The 26,663-nt window shown below is 37.7% G+C and overlaps 1 protein-coding gene across 13 annotated transcripts in view; it reads left to right on the top strand.

Annotated features, from left to right (window-relative positions):
* IL33 (interleukin 33) overlaps positions 1–16,049 on the top strand; it is a 122,575-nt gene extending 106,526 nt beyond the window's left edge. For 12 of the 13 annotated variants that reach the window (XM_077148218.1, XM_077148219.1, XM_077148228.1 and 9 more), the window contains 7 exons: positions 4,103–4,213; positions 8,184–8,306; positions 8,850–8,987; positions 10,139–10,267; positions 10,860–10,910; positions 12,432–12,529; positions 13,870–16,049. In XM_077148218.1, coding sequence (XP_077004333.1) covers positions 4,114–4,213; positions 8,184–8,306; positions 8,850–8,987; positions 10,139–10,267; positions 10,860–10,910; positions 12,432–12,529; positions 13,870–14,091 — 861 coding nt within the window. In that variant the 5' untranslated portion in view covers positions 4,103–4,113 and the 3' untranslated portion in view covers positions 14,092–16,049. The remainder of the gene's footprint in view (positions 1–4,102; positions 4,214–8,183; positions 8,307–8,849; positions 8,988–10,138; positions 10,268–10,859; positions 10,911–12,431; positions 12,530–13,869) is intronic. The other variant, XM_077148232.1, reaches the window with a different exon arrangement.
* The last annotated feature ends 10,614 nt before the right edge of the window (positions 16,050–26,663 follow it).

Here is a 26,663-nt window from a genome sequence, read left to right as displayed (position 1 = left end):
TCTCTGTGTCAATGACTCCATGATAATGGTGAAATTTTAAATTTATTTACTTTGTTCAACTATGCAAGCTCATGTTAATATAGAGCAGAGTTCCTCCAAGTGTATTCTCTCAATCTAGCCCATGGAGGTGTTCTAAGGGAAACAAGGTTACAAGATCATATAATTACTGGAAATAATTAGTTAAACAAAACTACTCATGATTCTTCAATGAAGGACTTACCAATACCTTTACTATGCTAATGTGAAGTGGCATATAGATTGAAACATTTCCCAGATTTATTCTTTAGTGTAAAATAAATAAATATCAATATATATATTATATGTTGTATGGCAGGGTCACATTTCATTCTTTTTCCATGTGAGTATCCTGTTATTGCTGCACCATTTGTTGAACTTTTTTTGTTTGATTGTTTGCTTTCGTTGCTTTCTTTGTTTGTTTGGGAAGTGTGTGGGCCAGGAATCGAAGCCAGGTCTCCCCACATGGGAAGCAAGAATTCTCCACTGAACTAACCTCGCACACCCGCAATATTTTATGTTGGAGTGAATCTCTTTCTAAGATAAAAGATCCTTGGATAAAAGCAAAAAAGAATTTAAATAACAATGCAATTTTTCTGTTATCAGTAGTATTACCTGAGTGTCTATTGTATGTAGGGTACTAGCTGAAATATTTTCTGTACAATTTAAAGTACGATAGGGTTACCTAACTGCATTATTACACACTTTATGATTACAAATTGATGTTATACTCAGAACTTTATTTCATAGTAGTAAGACAACTACATTTTTTTTTTAAAAAGCCGTTTTATTGAGATATATTCACATACCAATCTATCCAAGGTATACAATCCATGGCTTGCAGTATATTCACAGAGTTGTATGTTTATCATCACAATCAATTTAGAATATTCTTATTACTCCAGACAGAAAAATCTCATACCTCTTATGCCTCTGTATCATTGACACTTAGCATTGGTGTGGTAACTTTGTTGCAACTGATGAAAGAATATTAAAATATTACTGTTAACTGTACTTCATAGTTTGCTTTAGTTGGTGGGTGTTTTTTTTTCGCATTACCACTACTATTAACACCTTGTAATAGTAATGGACATTTCTTCCCGTTCATAAAAGCATTCTTATATTTGTACTATTAACTATAGCCCACAAGAAAGTTCCCTACGTTATACGGCCCCATGTTTTATTCTCTAACTTTCCTTCTAATGACATACACAACCCTAAACTTCCCCTTTCAACCACATTCACACAAATAATTCATCACTGTTAATTATACTCACAATAATGTGCTACTGCCACCTCTATCTATTTCTAAATATCTACAAAAAACTTGATTAAAAATTCTGCATAAATGAAGCATTGGATTCCCATTTTCTACCCTCATTCTATCTCTGGTAACCTGAATTCTTGATTTTAAGTCTACAAGCTTGCTTATTATAATTAGCTCATATTACTGAGATCATACAATATTTGTCCTTTTGTATTTGGCTTATCTCACTTAACATGATGTCTTCAGGGTTCATCCATGTTGTCACGTGTATCAAGACTTCAATCCTTCACAGCCATTGTATGTATGTACCACATTTTTCTATCCATTCATCCATTGATGGACACTTGGGTTGCTTTCATCTTTTGGAAATTTGAATAATGCCACTGTGAACATCGGAGTACAAATGCCTGTTCGTGTCCCTGCTTTCAGTTCCTCTGGGTATATACCTAGTAGTGAGTTTGCTGCATCACACAGCAGTTCTATACTTAGCCTCCTGAGGACCTGCCACGCTGTCTTCCACAGCAGCTGTCCCATTTTACATTCCTACCAGCTGTGCGTGAATGTTCCTGTTTCTCCACATTCTTTCCACCTCTTATACTTTTCTGTATTTTTTCATTGTGTCTATTTTAGTAGGTGTGAAATGATATCTCACCGTGCTTTTGATTTGCATTTCCCTAATAGCTAGTGACGTTGCACATCTTTTCATGTGCTTTTTAAACTTTTGTATTTCCACTTTGAAAAGATGGATACTTTTTTGCATAAACAAAGGCTGAGCATTTGAGGTTAAAGTCCCAACGCTGATGTTTTCTTCCAGTTTTGGGGGAAAATAGTGGGGAGAGGTCCAAGGCACGGGTCAAGAGACGAGGTTCAGGCTCCAGTTCTGCTTTTGGGGGTTCTGGGCAAGATACTTAACCTTTCAAAGTCTCTCATTCCACTCAGGTGTTGAGCAAGCGGCTCAGTAAATTGATGTCTAAGGTTCTTTGTTTCTAGGTGCTCTTGGTCAATAAAGGTAGGAGGATCAGAAAAAGAAGGTGAGAACTGATATAAGGTCCTCAAGATGTATGAGAATAATATTCACTCCCTTAGCAAAATGGAGTTCCCAACTGCCCCGCCATTAAGGGATTTTGCTCATTGTGACTGGCTAGAACATAGGCTGCCTGCCTGTAAGATGATAGCTCCACCTGATGAGATAAGTGATTTGGAATTTTAGCCTCTAAGGAACTGCCCAGGGACTGACTCATTATCTTCCAATGATGTCTCTTAACCAAGAATGCAACACTTCCTTCTTGCCCTGTCAGAAAAGCTGATTCACACAAAATTTAAGAGATTTAAATGGTAATCCTGGAATGATTTAAATTTTTGTTTTAATAATAGCAAATAAAAAGGGCAATGCTTAACAAAAGAAGCAGTACCTATTGGTAGACTTTCAGACAGTAGGAGAAAGTTTGGGACTGGAAAAGAAGCTCTGCTCCTTCTACAAACCAAAGCAACCTTGCCACACATTAATGACCATGCTGGGTTACAGGACCAAATTGAAACAATATGGAGTTTTCTGCAATTTATAGCAGAGGAGGCATCTATGCATATGTGAGAAACATAATCATAAACATTTACAAAAATATATTTGTGAAACATTGTCGATATCATAGGGATGTTACATGTCTTGAATGCCTAAAAATGGTTTCACAAAGGGAGTTCTAGATAAAGATGGCCAAACTACAGCCTTTGGATCAAATTCTGTCCCTGGCTGTTTTTTCATAGTCCTTGAGCTAAGAATGGATTTTAAACTTTTTAAGGGTTGTAAAAAAAAAAAAAACACACAAAGAAGACTATAATACAGAGATTTTATGTGGCCCACAAAAACTAAAAGATTTACTTTTGGGCCCTTTACAAAAAAGTGTTTATCCATCCCTACAGGCTTGTTCAGATTCAGGCTAAACATGTATAACGAGAACAGTGACACTGTAAACTTCAAATGGCCCCACATCAGGAGGCCATGGTTTCCAGGTGTAACACTCTTAATGATACTGAGCCTGATCACTTAGGTTAAGGTGGAAATTGCCAAATTTCTGTGTGTACATTTTTCCCTCTTCCAATTAGTAAGTGATCAGTGGGTGATAGTAGAGTATAATGTGAATATTCTGTTCCCCAGCACTCACTCACCCAATGGTTTTGGCATCCATTGATGATCCTTGCCTGAATCTAGTATTAATCGAAGGTTGCAAAGTGGTGACTTTTCCAATTCTATCATTCCTTCTGTAATGCTTAGGTTCTCTCTTCATTCATTCATTCATTCATCTTTGAGAACTGCTATGGACTTGTGGGTTTCTTTTTTTCATCAAATGCTTTATAATCAGTTATCTTTTTTAATGCTTAAGTTTTAATGCCAAATGCAAATTTGGCCTGTGGAAGATCCTTAAAGGTGGCTCAGTATTAATTTTGAGCGACTCACTGCTTTCTGGCACAACAGGGTGTTACATGCTCAACTTACCTATTTTTGTTTTGTATTTGTATCTCTTTCCCCCTACTGTGAAAATCCTATAACATCAATACATCTATTTATTTGCTCTTTTAATCTAACACAACAGACTCAGAATTAGAACACTAACATTAGCACTAACAATAAGCCCACTAAGTAAAGTTTAAGATTTTTTGCAGCTCTTTTTGTTCTTGGACTATACTCCACATACTATTTTAAAATTTTACTGAGATAGCTATTTGCTCTATTTGATTATGTTATCAAATTTATATTGATTTAACTACAGTTGTTTCTATTTATTTGCAAGCTAAGAGAACTGAATTTATATTTTAATCCAACAGAAGCTTGAACCATGAAACCCAAAATGAAGCCTAAATCAACCACCAAAATATCACCAGCAAAGCTGAACAATTCAACAGGCAAAATCCCAGCAAAATCTCCCAAGCTGAGAAGTAAGGATTTACGCATTTCTGATTGTTTTGCATTTTATTTTTATCTGTTATCAATTCTTAAGCATTCCTATCTTCATATAGGCTACCTTACCAAAAGTTACTGAGGGATGGGCCACGGTGGCTTAGCAGTCAGGAATCCTTGCCTGCAATGCCAGAGGACCCGGGTTCGATTCCCGGTGCCTGCCCATGTTAAAAAAAAAAAAAAAAGTTACTGAGAATACAAGAACTGAAATTGAAAAGGATGACTCATAAGTATGATTTAAACAGCCTGGGTCTAGTTAATTTTTGCTTTTTTGATACCTCACAGGATGGAAATAGCTCATATAATTTAAAGCTGCTAATAGCAATAAACTTAATTACAGTCTTTCATATCAGCACCTTCTCTTTCCCAACACTTCCTGCAACTGAATCCCAAATCTCAAAACCCTTCTCCCAGATTTACTAACAAAATTTAAACTGATCCACTTTCATTCAACAAATATTTATTAAGGCCTTTGGTATATCATATGACCTTGACTTGCCACTTCTGATAAAGGAGAGAATAACAAGCGATGACACTTGACTCATCCAGGCCCCAAATAAAGCAGAACTGACCAAATGATGTTCATCTATCCAACTGCAAACTCAAGAGGTTTGAAATAAGTTGGATTGTAAAATAAAATCAAGTAGCACTCACAGCTCTGAGATGACAGGGCTACAATACCACTTTGATCTTCAAAATGATCTGTTCTAAGGAAGAGTCATGCAAATTCATATTCCTGTTTTTCATATGGAAGCAGTAACACAAAAGAAAGTTAATAGAGTCCTCACAGGCTGACAAGAAAAGAGGATAAGGAATGATGGTGGAGGCTGGAAAGGGGGTCTTTAAAATGGTAATGTGAGCCCAAGAGATGGGCTTTGAGAAAGAGAGGTGTGGGTTAAGCAGTAAACTATGACATAGCTGGGTTCTGATGACACTGTTTCTTATCAAGTAGAAGAGCACGGTACGTACTCACGCCTCTGCCCACTCACCTGCCAGATCCCTTTGCCCTCTAACCACTAGCACTTGAGTCTCTTCTGCTGTGGGGTCCAGTGAGAAAAAGGACTAGCGTCCAGAAAGAAGAAGAGTACATAGGCCTGTTGTCTGACAGTCAGCAAATCCCTCAAGAACCCACTCAATGGCCAGGATGGTCTTAATGTCGAAACTACCCCAGATGAATGTCAGCCACCGAATATACCGGCATACCCTCTGAATATACTGACATTCCTTTGTGTTCCCCTCCATTTCCCTGAACATCTGTAATGCTAAGAGAAAAAGCAATGTTGAAGAGCATCATTTTTCTGCTCCTTTCTGTCTTCCCTGAGTCTCTTGCCCACCCACACTGTTCTTTGATAATTAGAGAAAAGACTATTTGACTGTGGCCAGGAAATCTCAGTTAAATTAATCCTTTTACTTGTAGCTGGGTCAAAATGTTCTGTGAAGAAATTATGACTCAGTGGGTACCAAAATTCCTTCTAAATAAAGGGTTTATTTTCTTTGACCTGGACATGTGGGCTCTTCATAGATATTGGAATGAGTTTTCTCAACTAGCACCGATACAGATTAAATGTTAAAATGTAACCCCTTTTTAAAGAATGCACTGGCTCTATCTGCATATTTACAACATTTATAGGAACAGTGATAAAAATAATCTTCAAATCATTTACAGGTATACCTTGGAGATATTGTGGTTCTTATTCCAGACCATTGCAATAAGCAAATATCCCAATATAAAGCGTCACATGAATTTTTTGGTTTCCCAGTACCTATAAAAGTTATTTGTACACTATACTTAGTCTATTATGTGTGCAATAGCATTAGGTCTAAAAAAATGTACATACCTTAAATAAAATGTGACACAGAGACACGAAGTGAGCATATGCTGTTGGAAAATTGGCACTGACAGACTCATTCAACACAGGGTTGCCACAAACCTTCAATTTGTAAAAAATGCAATATCTCGAAGCACAATAAAGCAAAGTACAATAAGATGAGGTATGCCAGTATATGGCTTTGGAATGCATCACATTATTTTTATTGTCCCTTAGCAGATTTTCCTTTCCAATAACATTGGTTCAATTTTAATACTAAAATCATAATACTTTGAATACCACTAGTCAAAAACCCAATAGATAGTTGTGAAACATGTAACCACTACTCAAAACTCATGGTACAAAAAATGTCACATATTTATTTTCTAAAAGTCTTCTGCTCAGAGCCCTCAAGCAACAAGCAAGTTTGTTTATTTCTGTCCCCTTCCCCTCCCTCTGGATACTAGGATCTGACACAGATCCTCGGCTCACCAAGCCACATGACTCAGTGTCCACCTCTACGGGTGTCCATACCATCAGGTCCCACACGCGTTCTGGTTACCTGCACAGCATTTCTGTACCAACAGGGTAGAGGACTTGATGACCTGGAGGAAATCCCCTCCCAGTTTCTAGGATGCCACTCCCAGGGTTAGGCCATCTTCCCCTCCCACTTCCTCTCCTCCACATCTATCAACTCCTTCCCCTTCCTAACATTTCAGCCTCCTTAATTTACAGGTCTAGACAAGGTCACTATACGGGAGCTTTGAAACAGACCCACCCAGCAGACGTATTGTATTTGGCCTGAAGGGTGTTACTGATGTTGAGGCACTGTTAGGGTGTTCCGGGGTGGGTGTAAGTGGTTTTCTGCTTAGACAGTAGAAAATAATACAAGGTAGCTGTCGTCTCCCTGAATTGGGGGCAAGGTTTAGAAGGTTCAAAATAGTACCTAATAAGATTTATTCTACTTCAGTTGAAAGACATAACATTAAAAAGGCAAATCTTCTAGGGAAAAAAAATCATAGAATGGATCCCAAAGTCACAAATAATTATTTTCATATTCTGAATTACTGTAAATAATTGAAATTTGGTTATATTACATATATTGCTTAATGGTTCATTTACCATAATGTTAAAAATTGAGATCCTGACTCAAGTATTCAATTTTCTTTCCTAGTAGACTTGACTTTTTATGATTTCATGATTTTCAACTAGAAAATTAAATTTTCTATTTAAAATTAAAAGTTTACTTTGGCTGACCAAGAACTGTTCTTTGGTTAACTTTTTTACTTCAAGTGATCTAATTTGAATTTGCCTTTTGATAGTTCCTCAAATTGCAATGTAGTATTTTCTTAAATGAGAAGAGTGGGAAAAAAGTAGCCTCAATATTATTCACACTTGAGTCACAACTTCTCACTAACCCTATGACCTTGGGCAAGTGTCCTGACTCCTAGGAGCCTCAGCTATCATCTATAAAATGGGGATAGTAATGGCAACCTTGAAAGATTATTGTGAAGATTAAATGAAATAAATGTAAAATTATCAGCACAGTGCTCGACCTACTGTAGCTATTTTTAATATCAATAACTTTTATAGACCACAGCTATCCCTCTGAAATTATTAAAAATATATTACATGTGAGTAGGAAGGATTGCAGATTTCATATGACTATCAGAGTCTCCCCTCAGTTAGGCAAAGATTGAAATATCTTGGGTGACAGTCCACAACCCTTTATATGCAATTCTGAAAACCAAAACTTTTTTAAAACCTAAAGTTTTTTTATAATTCATTTAACAACAAAATATGGCCTAAACTCATTTGACATTTAAATCTTGGTTGGAACCAATATAAGGTCTTTATTTATTTCATGTGGTATGAATTTTCTTGTTTCGCTATGAAATTACTAATTTTTGCTATGGAGTGCTCCCTAATTCCCATGGAAAGTACAACATATATACAATATATGCCCTACATTATGTGTCCACAATCCAAAGAACTCTGAATTTTCTAACAACTTACCTCAAGTGTTTCTGATGAGACCTTGGACCTGGACTTGCTTTCTTGGTCTGCTATACTTAGGATTTGTAAAAGGATGAGGATAGATGGAATGAAACAGGATCACAATTTTCTTTCAATCATTTAGAATCCCAACGGACGGCTAAAGAAGTTTGCCAGGTATACCATATGAAGCTACGCTCCCACATCATCAAAAAAAAGATCTGTTACTTTAGTAAAAAAACTACCAATAGGCATCCACCAAAAACAGGTAAGGGGAAGTATATACTTTGTGGCAATTCTTTAAATAAAGTGATGGACATATATTTGACTTGATTTTTCACATCTAGATGTATAATTTTTATTCCTCACCCAAACTTTCCTCTTGGAGAGACTAAAGATAGTGGACTAGTTTGTTAGTCATTGAAAAAAGGGCATATAAAGAGTTTTTAATAGCATGGTGAAATGGTTTAATGTTAAGTGAAAACAGAATATATAAAATTATATATACAGGACATTTACAGTTATATTTTTAAGTGATTTTTTCCTTAAGTTTAAAGGAAGTAAATGAAAATGTTATTAGTGGTTGACTCTTGGGTGTTGAGACCTAAGTGACTAGTTCCTTTTCCTCCTGGTCTCCTATGGGTGTGCCTTAACTGGGTTGTAAGTGTGCCAGGTAGCCTTGATCTCTTCAGACCGAAGCCCTGGGGTCAATCACCCCAGGCAGCAGCAGCCTCAACTGGAGATTCTCAGAGGGTGTTTTGTGCAGACTGGGAGCTGACTGTCCAGCCCTACCCCTACTCCTTTTCTGTAGGCAACCAGCACAGGGAGCAGCATCCAGTACTCGCTGCCTATCAGCAGGAGCCAGTCCTTAAACAGCCTGCTGTGGAGCCCGCCCTCGCCTTTAACATACTTGAGAGCCCGTCACAAACCAAAACAGGAAAAGTCACAGGTATGACTAGTAGCAGAGGTGCAGTGGGGGTAAGCAGGAGGTAAGACACAAGAGCCTGGCAAGTGCTAACACCAAGTCTGTGTTAGCATGTATTAGAAATGTCTGTCCATTTGCCACTGATGTGCCCATTTAGTGGTAGGCAAACTAGATGCATTCTGCAGTTTAGCACACCATCATTATTTTAAAATGCTACTATGGATTAGAATTTCATATGCCTTATCCCTGGGGGTGGGATTGGGGAGTTATCCCTTGAGAAAAACCCGTTAACCCAAGAAATTTCAACATTTTGACAATCAAAAGAAAGCTGTTATATTTTAAAAATATAACTTCAACTGTTAACACATTTTCAATAATTGTTAAGATAGCTTTAAATTTTATCTACTATTTGTGCAAAGTTCCAAGTACATGGTGACTGTCAAGAATTGAAGAGGTCATCATTAGAAACTATCAGGAATTACACGCTCTATTCCTAATATAAACATCTTAAGTTACGAGAAGCATGCGGACATTTCTCATGAAGTATTTTTAAATAATTTCAATTAAAAGTTCATACACAAATTCAATATTTAATATTCTCCTTAATATTTCTATATTATTTTTCTTAACATAATTCTGTAATGTAAAGAAAATGTAATGATTTTTTTTCTCCAGCCTTATATTGGTAGTCCCCAAATTTGCTTCAGTTTATCCCAGCATATCATTTTTAAAAAGATTATAATTTTCTTTGTGTTCCGTGATTTAATGTCCGTATTATTTAGAAGATAGAATGAGGCTCACACCTGCATTCCCCAGAACTGTCTGAAGACTCTGAGTCACTCTGTACCTTAGAGATGGGTATTCATTTATCTATGTCCATCAAAACACAGTCTCTTCTTGCCCAGTTTCTTAGACCACTTGGAGCCCCTCCTATAAGCACACAACCATGGCCTTCACAAGGCCGGCACCCTTAGTCCCATTCAAATTTAATACCTCAACCTTTGAATGGCATAAAGGTGTGTCATCTAACTCCTAAAAGAACAAAACACTAACAATGACAAAGTGCTGTGCTAACTGCAAAACAAAAAACAAAAAAATCCTTTGAGGAAGGGTAAAAAAGAAAAGAGTTTGTGAAATAATTGTCCATGGAAACAAATTTTTTGAATTCTTATCAGGAGCAACTTCACCTATTACAGAACGACATGCTTACCTGTATACGTACAATGATCGGTTCATCAGTTTTGCTGTTGATGGGGAACACGGTGAGGTCCATATTCAAGACTTAAGAGAAAACCAACAGAAAGGTAAAATATTTATTTTTTTCTATAATGATGCAATGATTCAAGTAAAATAAAAATAATAAAAAATAAATCTGCCAAACCATAAATAATGGATTAATCAGACATGGCAAATAGATTTTATGCTGTGTGCTAATTCAGTGCTTTGGCAGTGGATGTCTGAATAATACCATGTTGAGAAGGATGCTGAAGCTTTGTCAGGTTTCATCAGAGAAGATGCTGATATTGAGAAGTGGTATCTGTTGCGAAAGATGGAAGGAAGGACCACATGTATTTGCTCTCACTAATTTATCCACTAAAAATTTCCAGCCTCATCTTGATGAACAAAGTCCAAGAAAAAGTACCAAAGTATAACTGCTAGTATAATATAGATCCACGGTATGAGCGATATTTTAAATATTTTAATGGCAACTGTGTTAAGGAGCTCATAAGAGCAGATTCACAAATTTTGGACACCTTTCTCAAAACCACAAAAAATATGCTTTTATTGATACCTAATAAAAATGGAGGAGAGTTTTTGGTGTTATGTATATATTTGAACAGAAATCTTTTGATAATATTGTATCTCACCAAAGGTATTTTATGCATTCTCTTTCAGATACAGTGTTAGTCCGTTACCATGATTCTCAAATCCCCTCAAATGATTCAGGTAATTTGAGGACTGCGTATCTGTAGTGCTTAAGTTCTTAAGTGTGGGGTAAAGACAAATCCAAAATTCTTCTACAGGAAAAAAAAAAGGCATGAAATAGCAGTCTCAGAAGTTCCTCTCCAACCCAAGCTCACAGGAAAGTCATAGATTCTTATTTACTCCATCTCATCCATTTTGCATTTTAATAGTTAGGATACAGGTGTGGATACATGTAACAGAGACTCAAAATAACAACGGCTTAAGCCATATAAAACTTTATTTCTATCTTAGCCAGGACTGGAACAGCAGCTCTGCCCAGCAGCAGCTCCTTCTGTTTTGTGGCTCTATCAGTGTCTACATGGTTCAAGATTACTCATCCCCATGACTGTGTCCCAAACAGCTTGGTAGAGGAAGACGGATGCATGTGTTCCCTTTCCCTTTAACAGCACTGTTCTAGTTTGCTAGCTGCCAGAATGCAATATACCAGAAACGGAATGGCTTTTAACAAGGGGAATTTAATGAGTTGCTAGTCTACAGTTCTAAGGCCGAGAATTAAAACAAGTCTATAGAAAAGTCCAATCAAAGGCATCCAGGGAAAGATACCTTGGTTCAAGAAGGCCGATGAAGTTCAGGGTTTCTCTCTCAAGTGAGAAGGCACATGGTGAACACAGTCAGGGCTTCTCTCCCGGCTGGAAGGGCACATGGCGAACACGGCATCATCTGCTAGCTTTCTCTCCTGGCTTCCAGTTTCATGAAGCTCCCCGGGAGGCGTTTTCCTTCTTCATCTCCAAAGCTCACTGGCTGGCGGACTCTCTGCTTTGTGGTGCTGCAGCATCCTCTGCTCTCTCTGAGTCTCCCTCTACAAAATGTTTCCCCTTTTATAGGATTTCAGAAACTAATCAAGACCCACTCAAATGGGTGGAGACATGTCATCCCCTAATCCAGTTTAACAACCATCCTTGACTAAATCACATCAACCAGGGAGATGATCTCATTACAGTTTCATATATACAGTATTGAATAAGGATTATTCTACCTTTAAGAAATGGGATTTATATCAAAACATGGCTTTTCTTAGGGGGCATATATCCTTTCAAACCAGCACAGGCACAAACTGGAAGTTGCCCCTGACATTTCCACTCACCCCACATTGGTTAACACTTCGTCACATGGCTGCACTTACCCACAACAAGGCAGGCGGGGAAATGTTCTATTGTTATACAGGAAGAGCAGGTGGATATTGGGAGACAACTACTGGTGATTTCCTGATTTCCACATGCAGACAGGGAAGCTGATGCGCAGAAAGATGCCCATTAGAGTTACAATTCTCCAGTTAGAAAGTATATATGAAAAACTTACCTCTCTCCTTCAGGAGATATAGAAGTACTCTTTAGTTATCCAATGACCCTGGAGTTTCATTTGAGTGCAAATTCTGTGGTTATTTTAAATGATATCTGAACTATTTACCAGAGTGTTAAATTCATTAAATTAAAATGAACTACAGTACTTAATTTTGCAATTGATAATTTTTTTAATTGTAAGGTGATGAGGTTGATGGTAAAAAGTGGATGGTGAACCTGAGCCCTAAAAAAAACGGAAATCTCTGGCTGCATGCCAACAACGAGGAGCAATCTGTGGAGGTAACAGAAATATGTACTTAATCTATCATGATCGATTCTACCCTTTTGTGTGGACTTGGGTGTTTGAGATATTTTGCAGGAGTTAAGTTTGTACTACTGTTCATAAAACCATCATTACCATTAATAACTTGTTTCTGGGGTGGGTTAGGTAGGAAAGTGATCTGTACAGCCATGCTACTGAAACTCTAGTTTCTACCAGCACCAAGGCACCTCCTGGGAGCTTGTTTGAAATTCAGAATTCCAGGTTCCCTACACTCGAATCAGATCAGCATTCCAACAAATTTTCAGGAAATTCATATGCGCACTGAAGTTTGGAAAGCGCTGCTACATAGAATTATCTCAAATCCTTTCTATTTGGCTTCAGGAGCAACTATTTTCTTCCAGGATGTTTTGCTTTGTAGAATATGTTTTCTTAGGAGGGTACAAAAATAATTTTACACTCAATGCCTACCATAAGGAGGGCTGTAAACACTTCTGTATGCTAAGTTTTATAGATAACATGACAATCTACAGTCTGATCATAGAATTCACTGCATAATTTCTTCAGTTAATAAATGGCAGTATTATAAACTTCTTGATGAACAAACAAGCCAAAGTTGGAGGCATGGGAGAAAGATGAGAATTTAATGAAGAATAAAAAATTACATAAGCACACAAATTTATAAAACTAACTTATACAATTGTATAAGGCTTTAATATAAACTCTAGATGGTAACCAGCATTTATTTTTCCCTCCCTTATCAAAACATTCCTAAATGTGCCTAACAGTGTTTGGCATATATAACTAGCCAATAATAAGAGCTGACTCATACTGAGTTATTATTATAAACCAAGCAGTGTGCTAGATGTTTTACAAGCATTGTCTTATTTAATCTCCACATTAAATTCTGTGATGGAGTTATTGTATTAGTCAGTTATTGCTGTGTAACAAGCCGTCCCCAAAACTTAGTGAGTTAAAATCAGAATCATTTATTATTACTCACATGGCTGTGAGTAAGTTAAGGATTGACTGATTTAGAAAGCTTGCTAGACCAGAAAATTGAGACTGGAAAAATAAAGCAATGTGCTCAAGATCTTAGAGCTAGTATATGGCAAATAGGGGTACAAATCCAGAACACTGCATCCAGATCCAATCATTGTAAACCATACTTCCTCTCAAAGTATATTGTCTAGCAATGAATCCAATTAAATACCTCTCCCTTAGAAGCTCCACTTACTTCTTCCTTCCTCTAGAAATACCAAGTCATGCATAAGTATTCTCCTTTAGTTTCTAGCAGGAGGTGAAGCAGGTTGTGTACATCCTACTCACAAATTGGTGGATTTCTCTCTTGTTTCCTCAGCTCCATAAATGTGAAAAAGTGATGCCAGAGCGGGCTTTCTTTCTCCTCCAGCGGCAGTCTTCCGAACACTTTTCATTTGAATGTAAAAGTAATCCTGGAGTGTTTATAGGAGTAAAGAATAATCAGCTTGAGCTAATCCGGGTAAAAGATCACCTTGAGGATTCAAACAATGAGAATATCATGTTTAAAATCTTTCAAAAAAATGTGATGGAAAGTGATTGATCCAGCCCAGATAGTTACCACTGAAGAGGGATGAGAGATAAAGGAAGAGATGGACAACATCTACAGGAAATGGAGAGCACATGCTATGAAATGTTTTCCTTATTATATGTGAAAATGTTTCTAATCTTTCAATTCTGTTTTTTTTAAAAATTTTCCTCTGGATCACTCTATGTTCAATGCACGTATTGGTATATCAACAGGGTATTGGTAAAAAAAAAAATTGCAACCATTCTAAAAACATACAGTTTAAAAATATATGCTACAGTTTTAATATATTTGCATTTTTACACTTTCAGTCTACATTTACAGAAGAGACCTAGAGAGGAGCAAAGGCCGTATGCCAAGTCTCTCTTTTGACAGCCCATTTTACACAGGCAGGCACCGGGAATCAAACCTGGGTCCTCTGGTATGGCAGACAAGCATTCTTGCCACTGAGCCACCATGACCTGTCCTAACAGCCCATTTTAAAGAGCTACACAGGACAATAGTTTTCCTTGATTTCAAGCACTAAGTTTGAACACTAGAGTTGCTAAAATACAGAGATCAAATGCCATATAGAGTGACCATTTCTCAACTGGAATTAAACACCAAGTTTGTTTTTAGATGCCCTAGATGACATTCAGATCAGCCCTTTCAAACTTTCAGGGGTTGTGAAACTTCAAACACCTACATGGGCAGGCAAGTAACATAAATGTGCATAAACGCAAGGATAATAAAAAAATTAGGAAAAATAAGTCCAGTACTTATAACGTTAATAATTTCATCTCTGTTTTTTTTTTAATTCCGATTTTTTTATATACTGAGTTTACTTTAACCAAGGCATTACATTGGGAACTGAAATCAATTTTAATTCAATCATAAAATTAGAATCATTCTGAATATCTAATAAACTAAAACTTTTCTTAAAAAAAGGTACTGGGAGGGCCACGGTGGCTCAGCAGGTGAGAATGCTCGCCTGCCATGCCAGAGGACCCGGGTTCGATTCCCAGCACCTGCCCATGTAAAAAAAAAAGGTACTGAACCACATCATATTCTGGGGCAGTGATTCTCAAGCTGGGATTCAAGGACCATGGTGAGGATACAAGTCCTTTAACCTACTAAAGCCCAAATGAGACACAGAATTTATATGACAATTTCAATAATGGACTGTCCATCATATCTGTAGCATGCTATGTCTTTCTAACCCCAGCTTCCAGCATTTATGACTTTTGAGGCATTCATTGTCACCGTAAACAAAGTATCTTCTAATTCTTACTTCCCATGAATACAACTCTTTTTTGTTGTCCAGCTTCCCAATGACCCTGCTTACTGTGAAATATCCATTTGGCTTCTGTCCCTTATCCATTTCTTTTGGCCAATGGTATCTTTGTTATATCTCTTGTATCCACTGGGCTTTAGTTCCCCTATCACCTGATTTCTGGGTGCCAGCACATTTATTCTACTCTATTCACCTTTTATGTTATAGAATTTTACATAAACCTATCGATGATGATAGTTTATTCTAAAATCTTTGTTAATAAAGTAGTAAGCTTATTCTCAACCATATAATAACAATTTTCAACTACTAAAGAAGTATTTTTGCTTGTTTTAAAGCCCTAACAATGTCTACTACAATTTTTACAGGTTTAACACTTACAATAAATGACAAACACAATGTAACAGAATACTTATAAAATATGACCTTTCTTGAAAGTGAAGATTTCAGGAAATTTGCTGAGATTTATTATATATAACTGCTGGTGGAACATGAGCTTTAAAAGGCCGAGAATTACTGTTTCTATGGCATATAGCTATAGAACGATATATCTTGGTTTCATTACTTTGTCAATAATTTTATTATAGACACAAAAATAAAGCAGAATCTATATCACTCCCTTTGTAAAATAATGACTATTGACCATATGCATTTATATTATGTACTTAAAGTGATTACTAATAAATAATATATATTAATTACATTGTTTATGTTCTTGTATAAACTGTATTTTTAAGTATATGAAATCATAATGATTTTATCATAAAATGTCTCAATATCCTGAAATTCTTAAGTGAGAATAAGCATATCCCAATCTATCAATGTTAATATCTGGAATAGATAATCTGTCTGATATTTTCTGTGATTCAAATCTAAGAAAGAGTTGAGCTTCAAGGAGAATTTGGAAAGAAAATCACTAATCTAATTAGAATGCAGAGCTTGAATTAAGTCTAAAAAATAATGATCTATAATTCCTACTTCTGCAAAATAAAACAAGCCCCAAAATGTGCTGAGAAATTTCATGGTGGATAGAGAAATCCCCAGCCAGGGTATTCCAGTGGAGGTTGGAGCAGGCTTGTTCCCAAAGCTCTAATCTGCTCATACTATTACCTAAACAGCCCAGAAATCTTGTCTTCTAGCAGTTAATCCTTAAATACATGCTATATGTAGAGGACTGTACTATACTCCTTATCCACAAGGGACTTAAAACAAATACAATATTTACTAAATTCCAACTGTTCAGTATATAATTTCACAAAGATGAGAGAGATCAATGTGGGTTTGTTATCAAAGCAAGAAATAGATCTGAATTCTCTAATCCCTTTCCCTAGGACTGTTTTAGTTTACTTGGTCACTCAAGCAAATACCATGCAATGGGTTGCCATAAACAATGGGGATTTATTAGCACATGGTTTTGAGGCTAAAAGAAAGTCCAAATCAAGGAATCATCCAGGTAATGCTTTTATTCTGAAGACTGATGTGCTGGGTCTGGCTGCTGGCAATCCTTGGTCCTTGGCCTCTCTATAACATTGCAATACGACCGTAGCCTCTGCTGGCCTCTCCAATCTCTTCTGGGTTCCACTGAAGAGATCAGCAGTTTCTGGTTGCTCCTTATGGCTTTTTCTCTGTCTGAATTTCATTCCGTTTACTAAGGACTCCAGTAATAGAATTAAGACCCATACTGAGTGAATTGGGCTGCACCTTAACTGAAGTCAGACTCATCAAAAGGTCCTGCTCACAATGGTTTCACACTCACAGGAATGGACTAAGTGTGAAAACATTTGTTTCTGAGGTACACAGAGCTCCAAATCACTGCAAGTACCTACTCCCATCTTTCCATATTTCTATTCTCAAGGTCATGTTAAACAGGTTCCTTCTCCCCTCAGGTCTCAGGTAAGAAGGATAAACTCAGTTGTTTCAACTCCCTTAATAGTTAGGGATGGGGTCTGGGAGTTTGGAAATTTGGGGAATGGATGCTTGAGATAGAAGCAAAACTCATTTGGTAGAGATAGAATCAATGAGCTATTTTCTGCCATGGTGCCAAGCAGGGGGAACGTTTGTCCAAGTCCAAAAAGTCTCTAGGTCAGAAGACACTCCATAAGGAAAATGCATGAATCATCACCCAGCATATTAAGAGCATAGGGTTGGTTCTCTGGTTACAGGCTTGCAACATCAGCAAGTTATGGACCTTTTTCAATCTCTGTTTCTTCTCTGTAAAATAAGAAGGTACCAAATATTGTAGTTGTCTTACCAGCATCCATCACTATCACCCCCATTTCTCACAAACAGAACCTCATTTTGTACAGAGCAGCAATGTGCCCAATTGGAAAATACACTCATTCCCAGACACCCATGCAGTTAGACGTGGCAGTCATCTGACATAGTTCTGTACAATGAGACATAATCTGAAAACGGTTTGAGAAAAGCTTTTTTAAAGGAGACACATTCTACTTACTGTCATGCCCTCTTTCAGTCTTTCACTGTCTCCCTTTTTTCCTATTTGGACCATAGAAGTGAGGATGAATGTAGAGCAGTCAATGACCATGAGGTGATGAACATGTAGACAAAAGCCTACACACTAACATGACAGGAGAGAAAGATGGAAGTTTTCTGGTGTGGCAGACAATACCTGCTCTTCCTAGATCCTATTAGATTCCTTTATACTACATCCCTTGACACCTCTGTGTGCCACATACTCACTACCACCACCACTACCAACATCTTCTGTGTGTTTTCAACAGCCAGCATTTGAACCCTTCTTATGAGGACTTTCCTTAGTTGACTAATGCTGCTCTTTCTTCTTGCACAGAGAGATGGAAGTATCTGTGAGTTTACTCATGAGGCTTTTGAAAGCCACTCCTTTGCCTTGGGTTGGAACAACACTGTCTTAAATTATACCAAAAAATTCCCGTATGGAATTCATGCTGAAACTACTTTCATCTGAACTTCAGCCTGAGATCACATTTGCTTGGATTCCTACCTGTCTTTGCCCTACTTCCCCCACTCCTTTATCAGTATTTCTTGGGAATGCTTCCTTAATAAATTACTTGTTCACAAGTCCTTAATTCAGAATTAACTACTGGAGGAAACTTATGTAAGGCACTAAACCACCTGTGCCATTGTTGAGCTAGCACAGTCGTCTTATAGCACTTACTGCAGACTTCATTTTAAGAGAGAAAAATAAACCCATGTCTACATAGCTAGTGTTGGGTTTTCCCTTGACTGCAGCATAAAGCAAACTTCACCTATAGAACTCCTGCCTCATGAACTGCCTTGCACACCACTTGTTTGGCCTACACAGTCATTTCTCATTGAGGAACCTTGAATAATTATGGTAAATAATTTTAAGAACAGCATGACCTGATTTGGTGATTCATTTCCATAAGTACATCTTATGTAACAGGATTTATTTTCTATTTTCCTCTGAAATTGTTATCAAGGCCTCATGGTGGGGAACAAAAACAGCAAATATGCATTGTTTGTGATTCACAAGTAATTAACAGGAGGAGGTAGGCCAAATACCCATGGCCTCCATTCTTGCCACACTACCTTCTCTTTCTCAGACCAAAGCTATGGCCTCTTGGGGAATTCTCACAGTCAGTTGAATGCATTCAGGAGTTGTAACTGTTATTTCTAAATTTTGAGATAGTGAGCTCTTTGTTTATAACCTGGTCACTCCCAGAAACTTTGGATGTTTACATGACACCTGAGACTCAGAATAAGAGTTCTGAAGCTATGAAAGTCAGCAGTACTTCATACATGAACTATTTCAAAAGTTGAAAAAGGGATCTGGCTTTGAGTAGAGATATGAAAGAAGCTGATCTGGATAGGACTAAGGTAAATCAGAATACTGGGTAAAGGATGATATTGTCCATATTTTAAAACTTCAACTTCTATGTGAGACTGTGATGGTTAGGTTCATGTGTCAACTTAGCCAGGTGGTGGTGCCTGGCTGTCTGGTCAGGCAAATGCTGGCCTGTCTGTTCCTGTGAGGACATTTCATGGACTTAAATCTTCACCATGTTGGCTGCATCCATTGCTGTCTTCTGCAATGAGTGATGCTTAATCTAATTACCAGAGGGTTTTAAGGAGGATTCAGAAAAGACAATCACTCCTTCTGCTTCAGCCAGCCAGCCTCTCCTCAGAGTTCGTTGAGTTGGAGTTGCCAGCTCATGGCCTGCCCTACAGATTTTGGACTCTTATATCCCCACAGTTGCTTGAGAAACTTTTATAAATTTTATATTTACAGACCTCTCCTGATGATTCTGTTTCTCTAGAGAAACTTAGCTAATACAGAGACCAATGGGAGAGATGTTCATTTGGTGCAAAATTTATATTTTGGGGAGTGCATTTCCTAATTTAGCCTGTATGGTCAGTTTAGTTGAGCGTATTAAGTATCTGGAATCCCGTTTATGGCGTGAGACTTTATTGGTTTGTCTAGGCTAGTATGATACCCCAATATATTCCAGAGTAATTTGGGCAGTGAACAAAGAAGTGCCCCTTGGGGCACTGGGGAGAAAGGAGGAAATATTCAACTTCTGCATTTGGAGAATTTCTGATACTCTTGCGAGCAGTGGAGACAACCAAATCAATAGGCTGATCCCTCGATCTTGGGGTTCACGCCTATGAAACTTATTCCTGCAAAGGATGGGCTAAGTCTACTTAAAATTAGGCTGAAAAGTCACCCCAAGAGAACTTCTTTTGTTACTCATATGTGGCCTCTCTCTCTAAGCCAGCTTGGCAAGGGAACTCATTGCCCACCCCACCTATGTGGGACATGACTCCCAGGGTATAAATCTCCCTGGCAACATGGGACAGAAATCCCAGGATGAGACAGGACCCAGTATCAAGGGATTGAGAAAGTCTTCTTGAAAAAAGGGGAAAGAGAGAAATGAGACAAATAAAATGTCAGTGGCTGAGAGATTTCAAACAGAGTTGAAAGGTTATCCTGGAGGTTATTCTTACACATTATATAGATATCCCTTTTTTACTTTATGGTGTATTAGAGTGGCTAGCGGGAAGTGCCTAAAACTGTTAAGCTGTGTTCCAGTAGCCCTGATTCTTGAAGACAACTATTTAATGATATAGCTTTAACAATGTGACTGTGAGATTGTGAAAACCTTGTGTCTGATGCTCCTTTTATCTAGGGTATGGAGAGATGAGTAAAAAATATTGAAAAAAATTTAAAAAAAATAATGGGGGGCAAAGGTTAAAATAAGTTGGGTAGATGGAAATATTAGTGGTCAATGAGAGGGAGGGGTAGGGGAATGGTATGCATGAGTTTTTTTTTCTTTTTCTGGAGTGATGCAAATGTTCTTACCATATAATACCTTAAAAATTAATATATTATTTTCAAAGAACTTAGTTGACCTTCCTATTCTTGTATTCTCACCAAAGAGGTTCTATCCATTATGTATCATGTAAAAGTGTTTTGTTGTTTTGCTTTGCTTTGCTTTTGTGGCAGAACTCTGCTCCAAGTCACTATCCAAATGAATTAAAAATAAGTGATCAGATAAAAAAAAAAAAGTGAATGTTACCTAAGGAATTGTACCCTACTCAGGAGAGATGTAGTGTGTTTCTGGTTATATGCAAGACAGTTGAGTATTGCTAAGCAAAACATGTCTGCTATTGTGTTCTATTTGGAAATTAAGTGTGTTTCTAGATGATGTGTATAGCTGCAAAGTTGACAGGGGGTGGACTGTGACAGTTAGGCTCTAGTGTCAGCTTGGCCAAATGATTATGCTGTTGGCTGGTCAGACAAGCACTGGCCTGCCCATTGCTGCAAGGATATTTCATGGCTGGTTGATAAACTAGAAAGCTAGCTATTAAATCATGTCAGTTGATTGCATCTGTGGCTGATTACATCTGCAATCAACTAAGGTGTGTCTCCTATGATGAGATTATCCAATCAGTTGGAGGCTTTTAAGGAAGAAGAGAGACTCTTTCACTGTTTCTTTAACAAGCAAGCACTCTCCTATGAAGTTCATCCAGACACTTCAATGGAGGTACCAGCTTCACAGCCTGTCCTACGGATTTTAGACTCTTCCATTCCCACGGTTGGTTAAAACACCTTTATATATCTCATATTTACAGATATCTCCTGTTGGTTCTGTTTCTCTAGAGAACCCTGACTGATGCAGAGATGTTATGCACAACTGTACATCAATTATAACCTAGATGAAATGGACAAATTCCTAGAAACACACAAACTACCTACATTGACGAAAGAAGAAATAGAAGATTTCAATAATTCAAGTATTGGGAAAGAGATAGAATCTGTAATTAAACACCTCCCATTAAGGAAAAGTCCAGGACCAGATAGCTTCACAGGGTGAGTTTTACCAAACATTTCTTAAAAACTGAGTTCCAATTGTGCTCAAACTTTTCAGAAAAAAATTGAAGAGCAGGGAACACTCCTAACTCATTACATGAAGCCATCATCACCCTTACATCAAACCCAGAAAAAGATACCATAAGAAAAGAAAACTACAGACCAATGTATCTTATGAACATAGGTTCAAAAATCCTCAACAATATATGAGCAAACCAAATCCACCTTCACATCAAAAGGATTATAGACCATGATCAAATAGAATTTATCCCAGTTGTAAAAGTGTGGTTTAACATCAGAAAATTTTAAAATGCATTACACTACATCACACCATGTTAAAAAAATAAACTCAGAATGGATCATAGACCTGAATACAAGAACCAGAACTATAAAACTCCTAGAAGAAAATGTAGGGAAGCAATGTCAGGTCATTGTATTAGATAATGCTTTCTTAGATTTTACATCCAAAGCACAAACAGCAACAAAAAATAGATAAATGGGACCTTATGAAAACTAAAAACTTATGTGCATCAAAGGATTTTATCATGAAAGCAAAAAAAGACAACCTATTGGAGAAAGCTATGGGAGAAAATATTTGGAAACCATATATCCAATAAGGAAGTGTATTAGGTTTCTCTAGGGAAACAGGAGATATCTGTAAATATGAGATTTTATAAAAGTGTCTCACACAAATGTGGGGAAGTACAAGCCCAAATTCCATCAGCAGACCCCAAAATGACAGCTCCAATGAAGGTCTTCAATGAATCAATACCCCAGGAGAAGCTGGCTGGCTCAAGCAGAGAGAGAGTCTCTGTGCTGTCTTCTCCATTAAAGCTTTCAGCTGGTTATATTAAATGTCACTAATTGCAGAAGACACTCCTCTTGGCCGATGGCAGATGTAATCAGCCATGGACACAATCAACATCCTGATGATTTAATAAACAAGCCTTCTAGTTTGTTAATTAGCCACAAAATGTCCATGAAGTAATGGTTAGGCCAGTGCGTGCTTTACAGACAACTGGGCACCACCACTTGGCCAAAGTGATGTATGAACCCAAAAATAACAGTCCACCCCTTGTCAACTTGGCAGCTATACACATCATGTTAAACCAAATTTAATCTCTAAATAGAATACAATTACAGGCATATTTTTTGCCTAACAATACTCAGCTGTCCTGTGTACAACCAGAAATGTACCAAATCCCTCCAGAATAGGGTGCAAGTCTTAGGGTAACATTCACTCTTAAACTTGAAAAAATATGACATGAACAATATAACTTATGTCATATGATAAGGAGAAAACAACAATTGCTTTATGTAGAAATAAAACGTACTCATAACAAAACAAGGAGAAAATATCATACTGTCACAGTCCTTATTTCTATAACTGGTCACATGGTCGTGGTTCATATTTATCACTACCTTCTTCCACTAACCATTCCATGTTCCCTTTACCCTCAGCAAGCACTTCATTTGGCCATGGTTCTTTGCCTGGGGCAGGGGCTGAGGTTGTCCCAAATCTCATTCCTGAAGTTTCTGGGTCATTGGTAGTTCTGCCTGAATTGGATTGCTGCAATTTTCCATTAACTTGAATCCAGGGCATGGTAGCAACAAGAGACAGCTAGAGGATTTCATGTATTCCAGGAAAACTCTTCTTTATTTCCATTATGTAGCTGCAGTCCTATGTCCCCTTGATAGTCAGGATCAACCACCCCAGCCAGTACATTAATCCCCTTCCTTGCCTGTTGATTCAGAGACATGAAAAGTCAAAAGTGGCCAAGTGGCAGTCTTGACTTCCAGTTCAGTGGAATCATCGTTGTGTCTTCTGAGAGGAGCAGTCCTCCCTTTGGAACAAAGACCTGTAGACCAGCAGAACTTAAAACTTTAGGGACAGGAAACTTTTTTTTTTTTTTAGTGGATCACTAGGGATGATAGTGAGTAGCACAACTTCTATTTTCATCCCTTCATTCTTCAGCCTGTGAATCTTGGCTATGGAAGCAACAGCACCATAGCATGGGCTCTGATTCAGAGCAAGCAGTCTCCTGGAGAGCACTGTCCCAGTCTTGCAAGGTATTGTCACCTTGTTGGCACCATAATGATGGGGAACATGATAAGACCAGAGAATTCCATAAACATGTGCCCATTCCTGCACTTCATTTGCTGTGAAGTGGTCTCCTTGGTCAAAAGCAATGCTGTGTGGAATGCCATGATAGTGGATAAGGCATTCTGTAAGCCCGCAGATGGTAGTTTTAACAGAGGCATTGCATGCAGGCAAGGCAAACCTATATCCAGAGTATGTGTTTATTCCAGTTAGAACAAATAACTGCCCTTTCCATGATGTAAGTGGTCCAATGTAATCAACCTGCCACTAAGCAGCAGGCTTATCACCTTGGGGAATGGTGCCATATTAGGGACTGAGTGAGGCTCTCTGCTGCTGGCAGATTGGACACTCAACAGTGGTTGTTGCCAGGTTGGCCTTGGTGAATGGAAGTCCATGTTGCTGAGCCCATGCATAACCTCTATCCCTATCATCATGTCCACTTTGTTCATGATCCCATTGGGCAATGATAGGACTGGCTGGGAAAAGAGGATGCCTGGTATCCACAGAATGGGTCATCTTACCCACTTGATTATTAAAACCTTCCTCTGCTGAAGTCATCCTCTGGTGAGCATTCACACGGGATACAAATATTTTCATGTTTTTTGCCCACACGGAAAGGTCTATCTGCATATCACTTCCCTAGACCTCTTTGTCACCAATTTCCCAATCATGCTGCTTCCAAGTGCCTGACCATCCAGCCAAACCACTAGGAACAACCCATAAATCAGTATAGAAATGCACCTCTGGCCAGTTCTCCTTCCAAGCAAAATGAACAACCAGGTACCCTGTTTGAAATTCCACCCACTTAGAGGATTATCCCTCATGACTATCCTTCAGGGATATCCCAGAAAGGGGCTGTAGCCAATGCAACTGTCTACTTTAGGGTAGTACCTGCATAACATGCAGTACCATGGCCAACAAACAAATGAAAAGATGCTAAGAAAAATATTAGTCATAAAGGTAAATGCAAATCAAAACCGTACTGAGATACCATTTCAGTAGGTATTACTGAATGACTATTATTGGAAAAAAAAAAACAGAAAATACAAAGTGTTGACAAGAATGCAGAGAAATAGGAACATACCTATACTGTTAGTAAGAATGCAAAATATGCAGCGTGGAAAACAGTCTGGCAGACCTCAAAAAAATAACACAGAACTACCATATCACATACATAGAATCCCACTTCTATGCGTATATACCCCAAGGAATTGAAAAGTAGGGACTCAAACAGATATGTTTATGCATATGTATCATAGCAGCATTATTCACATTAGCCAAAAGGTGGAAGCAACCAAAGTGACCATTAATGATGAATGAATACATTAAAAAGTGGTATATGTGTATATATATACATATATATATGATGGAATATTATTCCACCATAAGGAATGAAGTTCTGATATATGCAACAACATGGAAGAAACAAAGACATGTTGAGTGAAACAAGCCAGACACAAAAGGACAAATGTATGATTTTACTGATATGAAACTAGAATGCACAAATTCATAGATACATAAAACAAAATACAGATTACCAGGAGTGGGAGGAGGGATGAACAAATAGAGAGTTAATATATAACGGTTCCAGAGTTTCTGTTTGGGTGACGGAAAAGTTTTTTGGTAATGGATAGTGATGATAGTAGTGCAACATTGTGAAGGTAATTAATCTTACTGAACTGTATATGTAAAAGTGGTTAAATTAGGAAATTTTATATTGCATATGCTACTTTATTAGTCAGGGTTCTCTAGTGAAACAGAACCAACAGGAGATATCTGTACATATTATGAGATTTTATAAAAATGTCTCATGTAACTTTTGGGATATATGCGTCCAAATTCCATAGAGCAGGCTATAAACTGTCAACTCCAATGAAGGTTTTCAATGAATTCCTCAAGAGAAACTGACTGGCTGAAATAGAGATGAAAAGTTTCCACTTCTGACTACCGAAGCCATCACTTCTCTTTTTAAGGCCTTCAACTAATAGGATGAAATGTCCTTCATTGCTGAGTACATTTTCCTTAGTTAATTGTAGATGTAATCAGCCATAAATTCAATCAACTTACTAATGATTTAAGTCCATAAATATCCTCTCAGTAACAAGCCAGTGCTTGCTTGGCCAGACAACTGGGCACCATTATCTGGTCAAGTTAACCTAACCATCATAGTTACCATATATGTATAAAACTAAGCTCAATAAAGTAGTAATAATTAGGAAAAAAGAGTACGCACAGAACACTACCTATCATGTTAGAAATAAGGATGATATAAAAATATATACATGCAGCTACTCATTTATGAAAAAGAAATATATAGGCAGAATAAGGCAGAATTTATCATATTGGTTACTGTTTTAGTTTGCTAACACTGTCAGAATGCAATATACCAGAAATGGGTTGGCTTTTTCAACAGGGATTTATTAAGCTGCAAGTTTACAGTTCTAAGGCCTTAAAAATATCCAAATTGAGACAGCCAGGGAAAAATACTTAATTCTGAAGAAGGAAAGGCCAATGTCTATCACAAAGGAAGGCACATGGCTGGCATCTGCTGGTCCTTGTTCTCAGTTACATTGATTCCAGCTTCTGATCCCAGTGGCTTCTCCTCTAAGCATCTGTGGGTCACACTTAGCTACCCTATGGCAAAACTCTGTGTTTCATCTCTTAGCTTAGCAAATCTGGGGCCAGAGATTTCTTCTTTCAGGTTCTGGCTATTTCTGTGAGTCCTTGCTTAGTACTTGGGCTATATCTGTTTCCATCTCCAAACATCTTTGTCAGCACCCCAAGCATCTCTAAATGTCTGCATCTGAGTCTTCTTCATGTATTTCCTAACTCTGTCCACTGAGAGAATCTAGAAGCAATGGCACCCATAGTAATGAGCACACCTA

This window comes from Tamandua tetradactyla, chromosome 2 (genome assembly GCF_023851605.1).
Source record: "Tamandua tetradactyla isolate mTamTet1 chromosome 2, mTamTet1.pri, whole genome shotgun sequence".
In the NCBI taxonomy this organism is placed as follows: domain Eukaryota; kingdom Metazoa; phylum Chordata; class Mammalia; order Pilosa; family Myrmecophagidae; genus Tamandua; species Tamandua tetradactyla.
The sequence above is the reverse complement of the archived record's forward strand: the minus strand, read 5'-3'. Positions and strand labels throughout refer to the sequence as shown.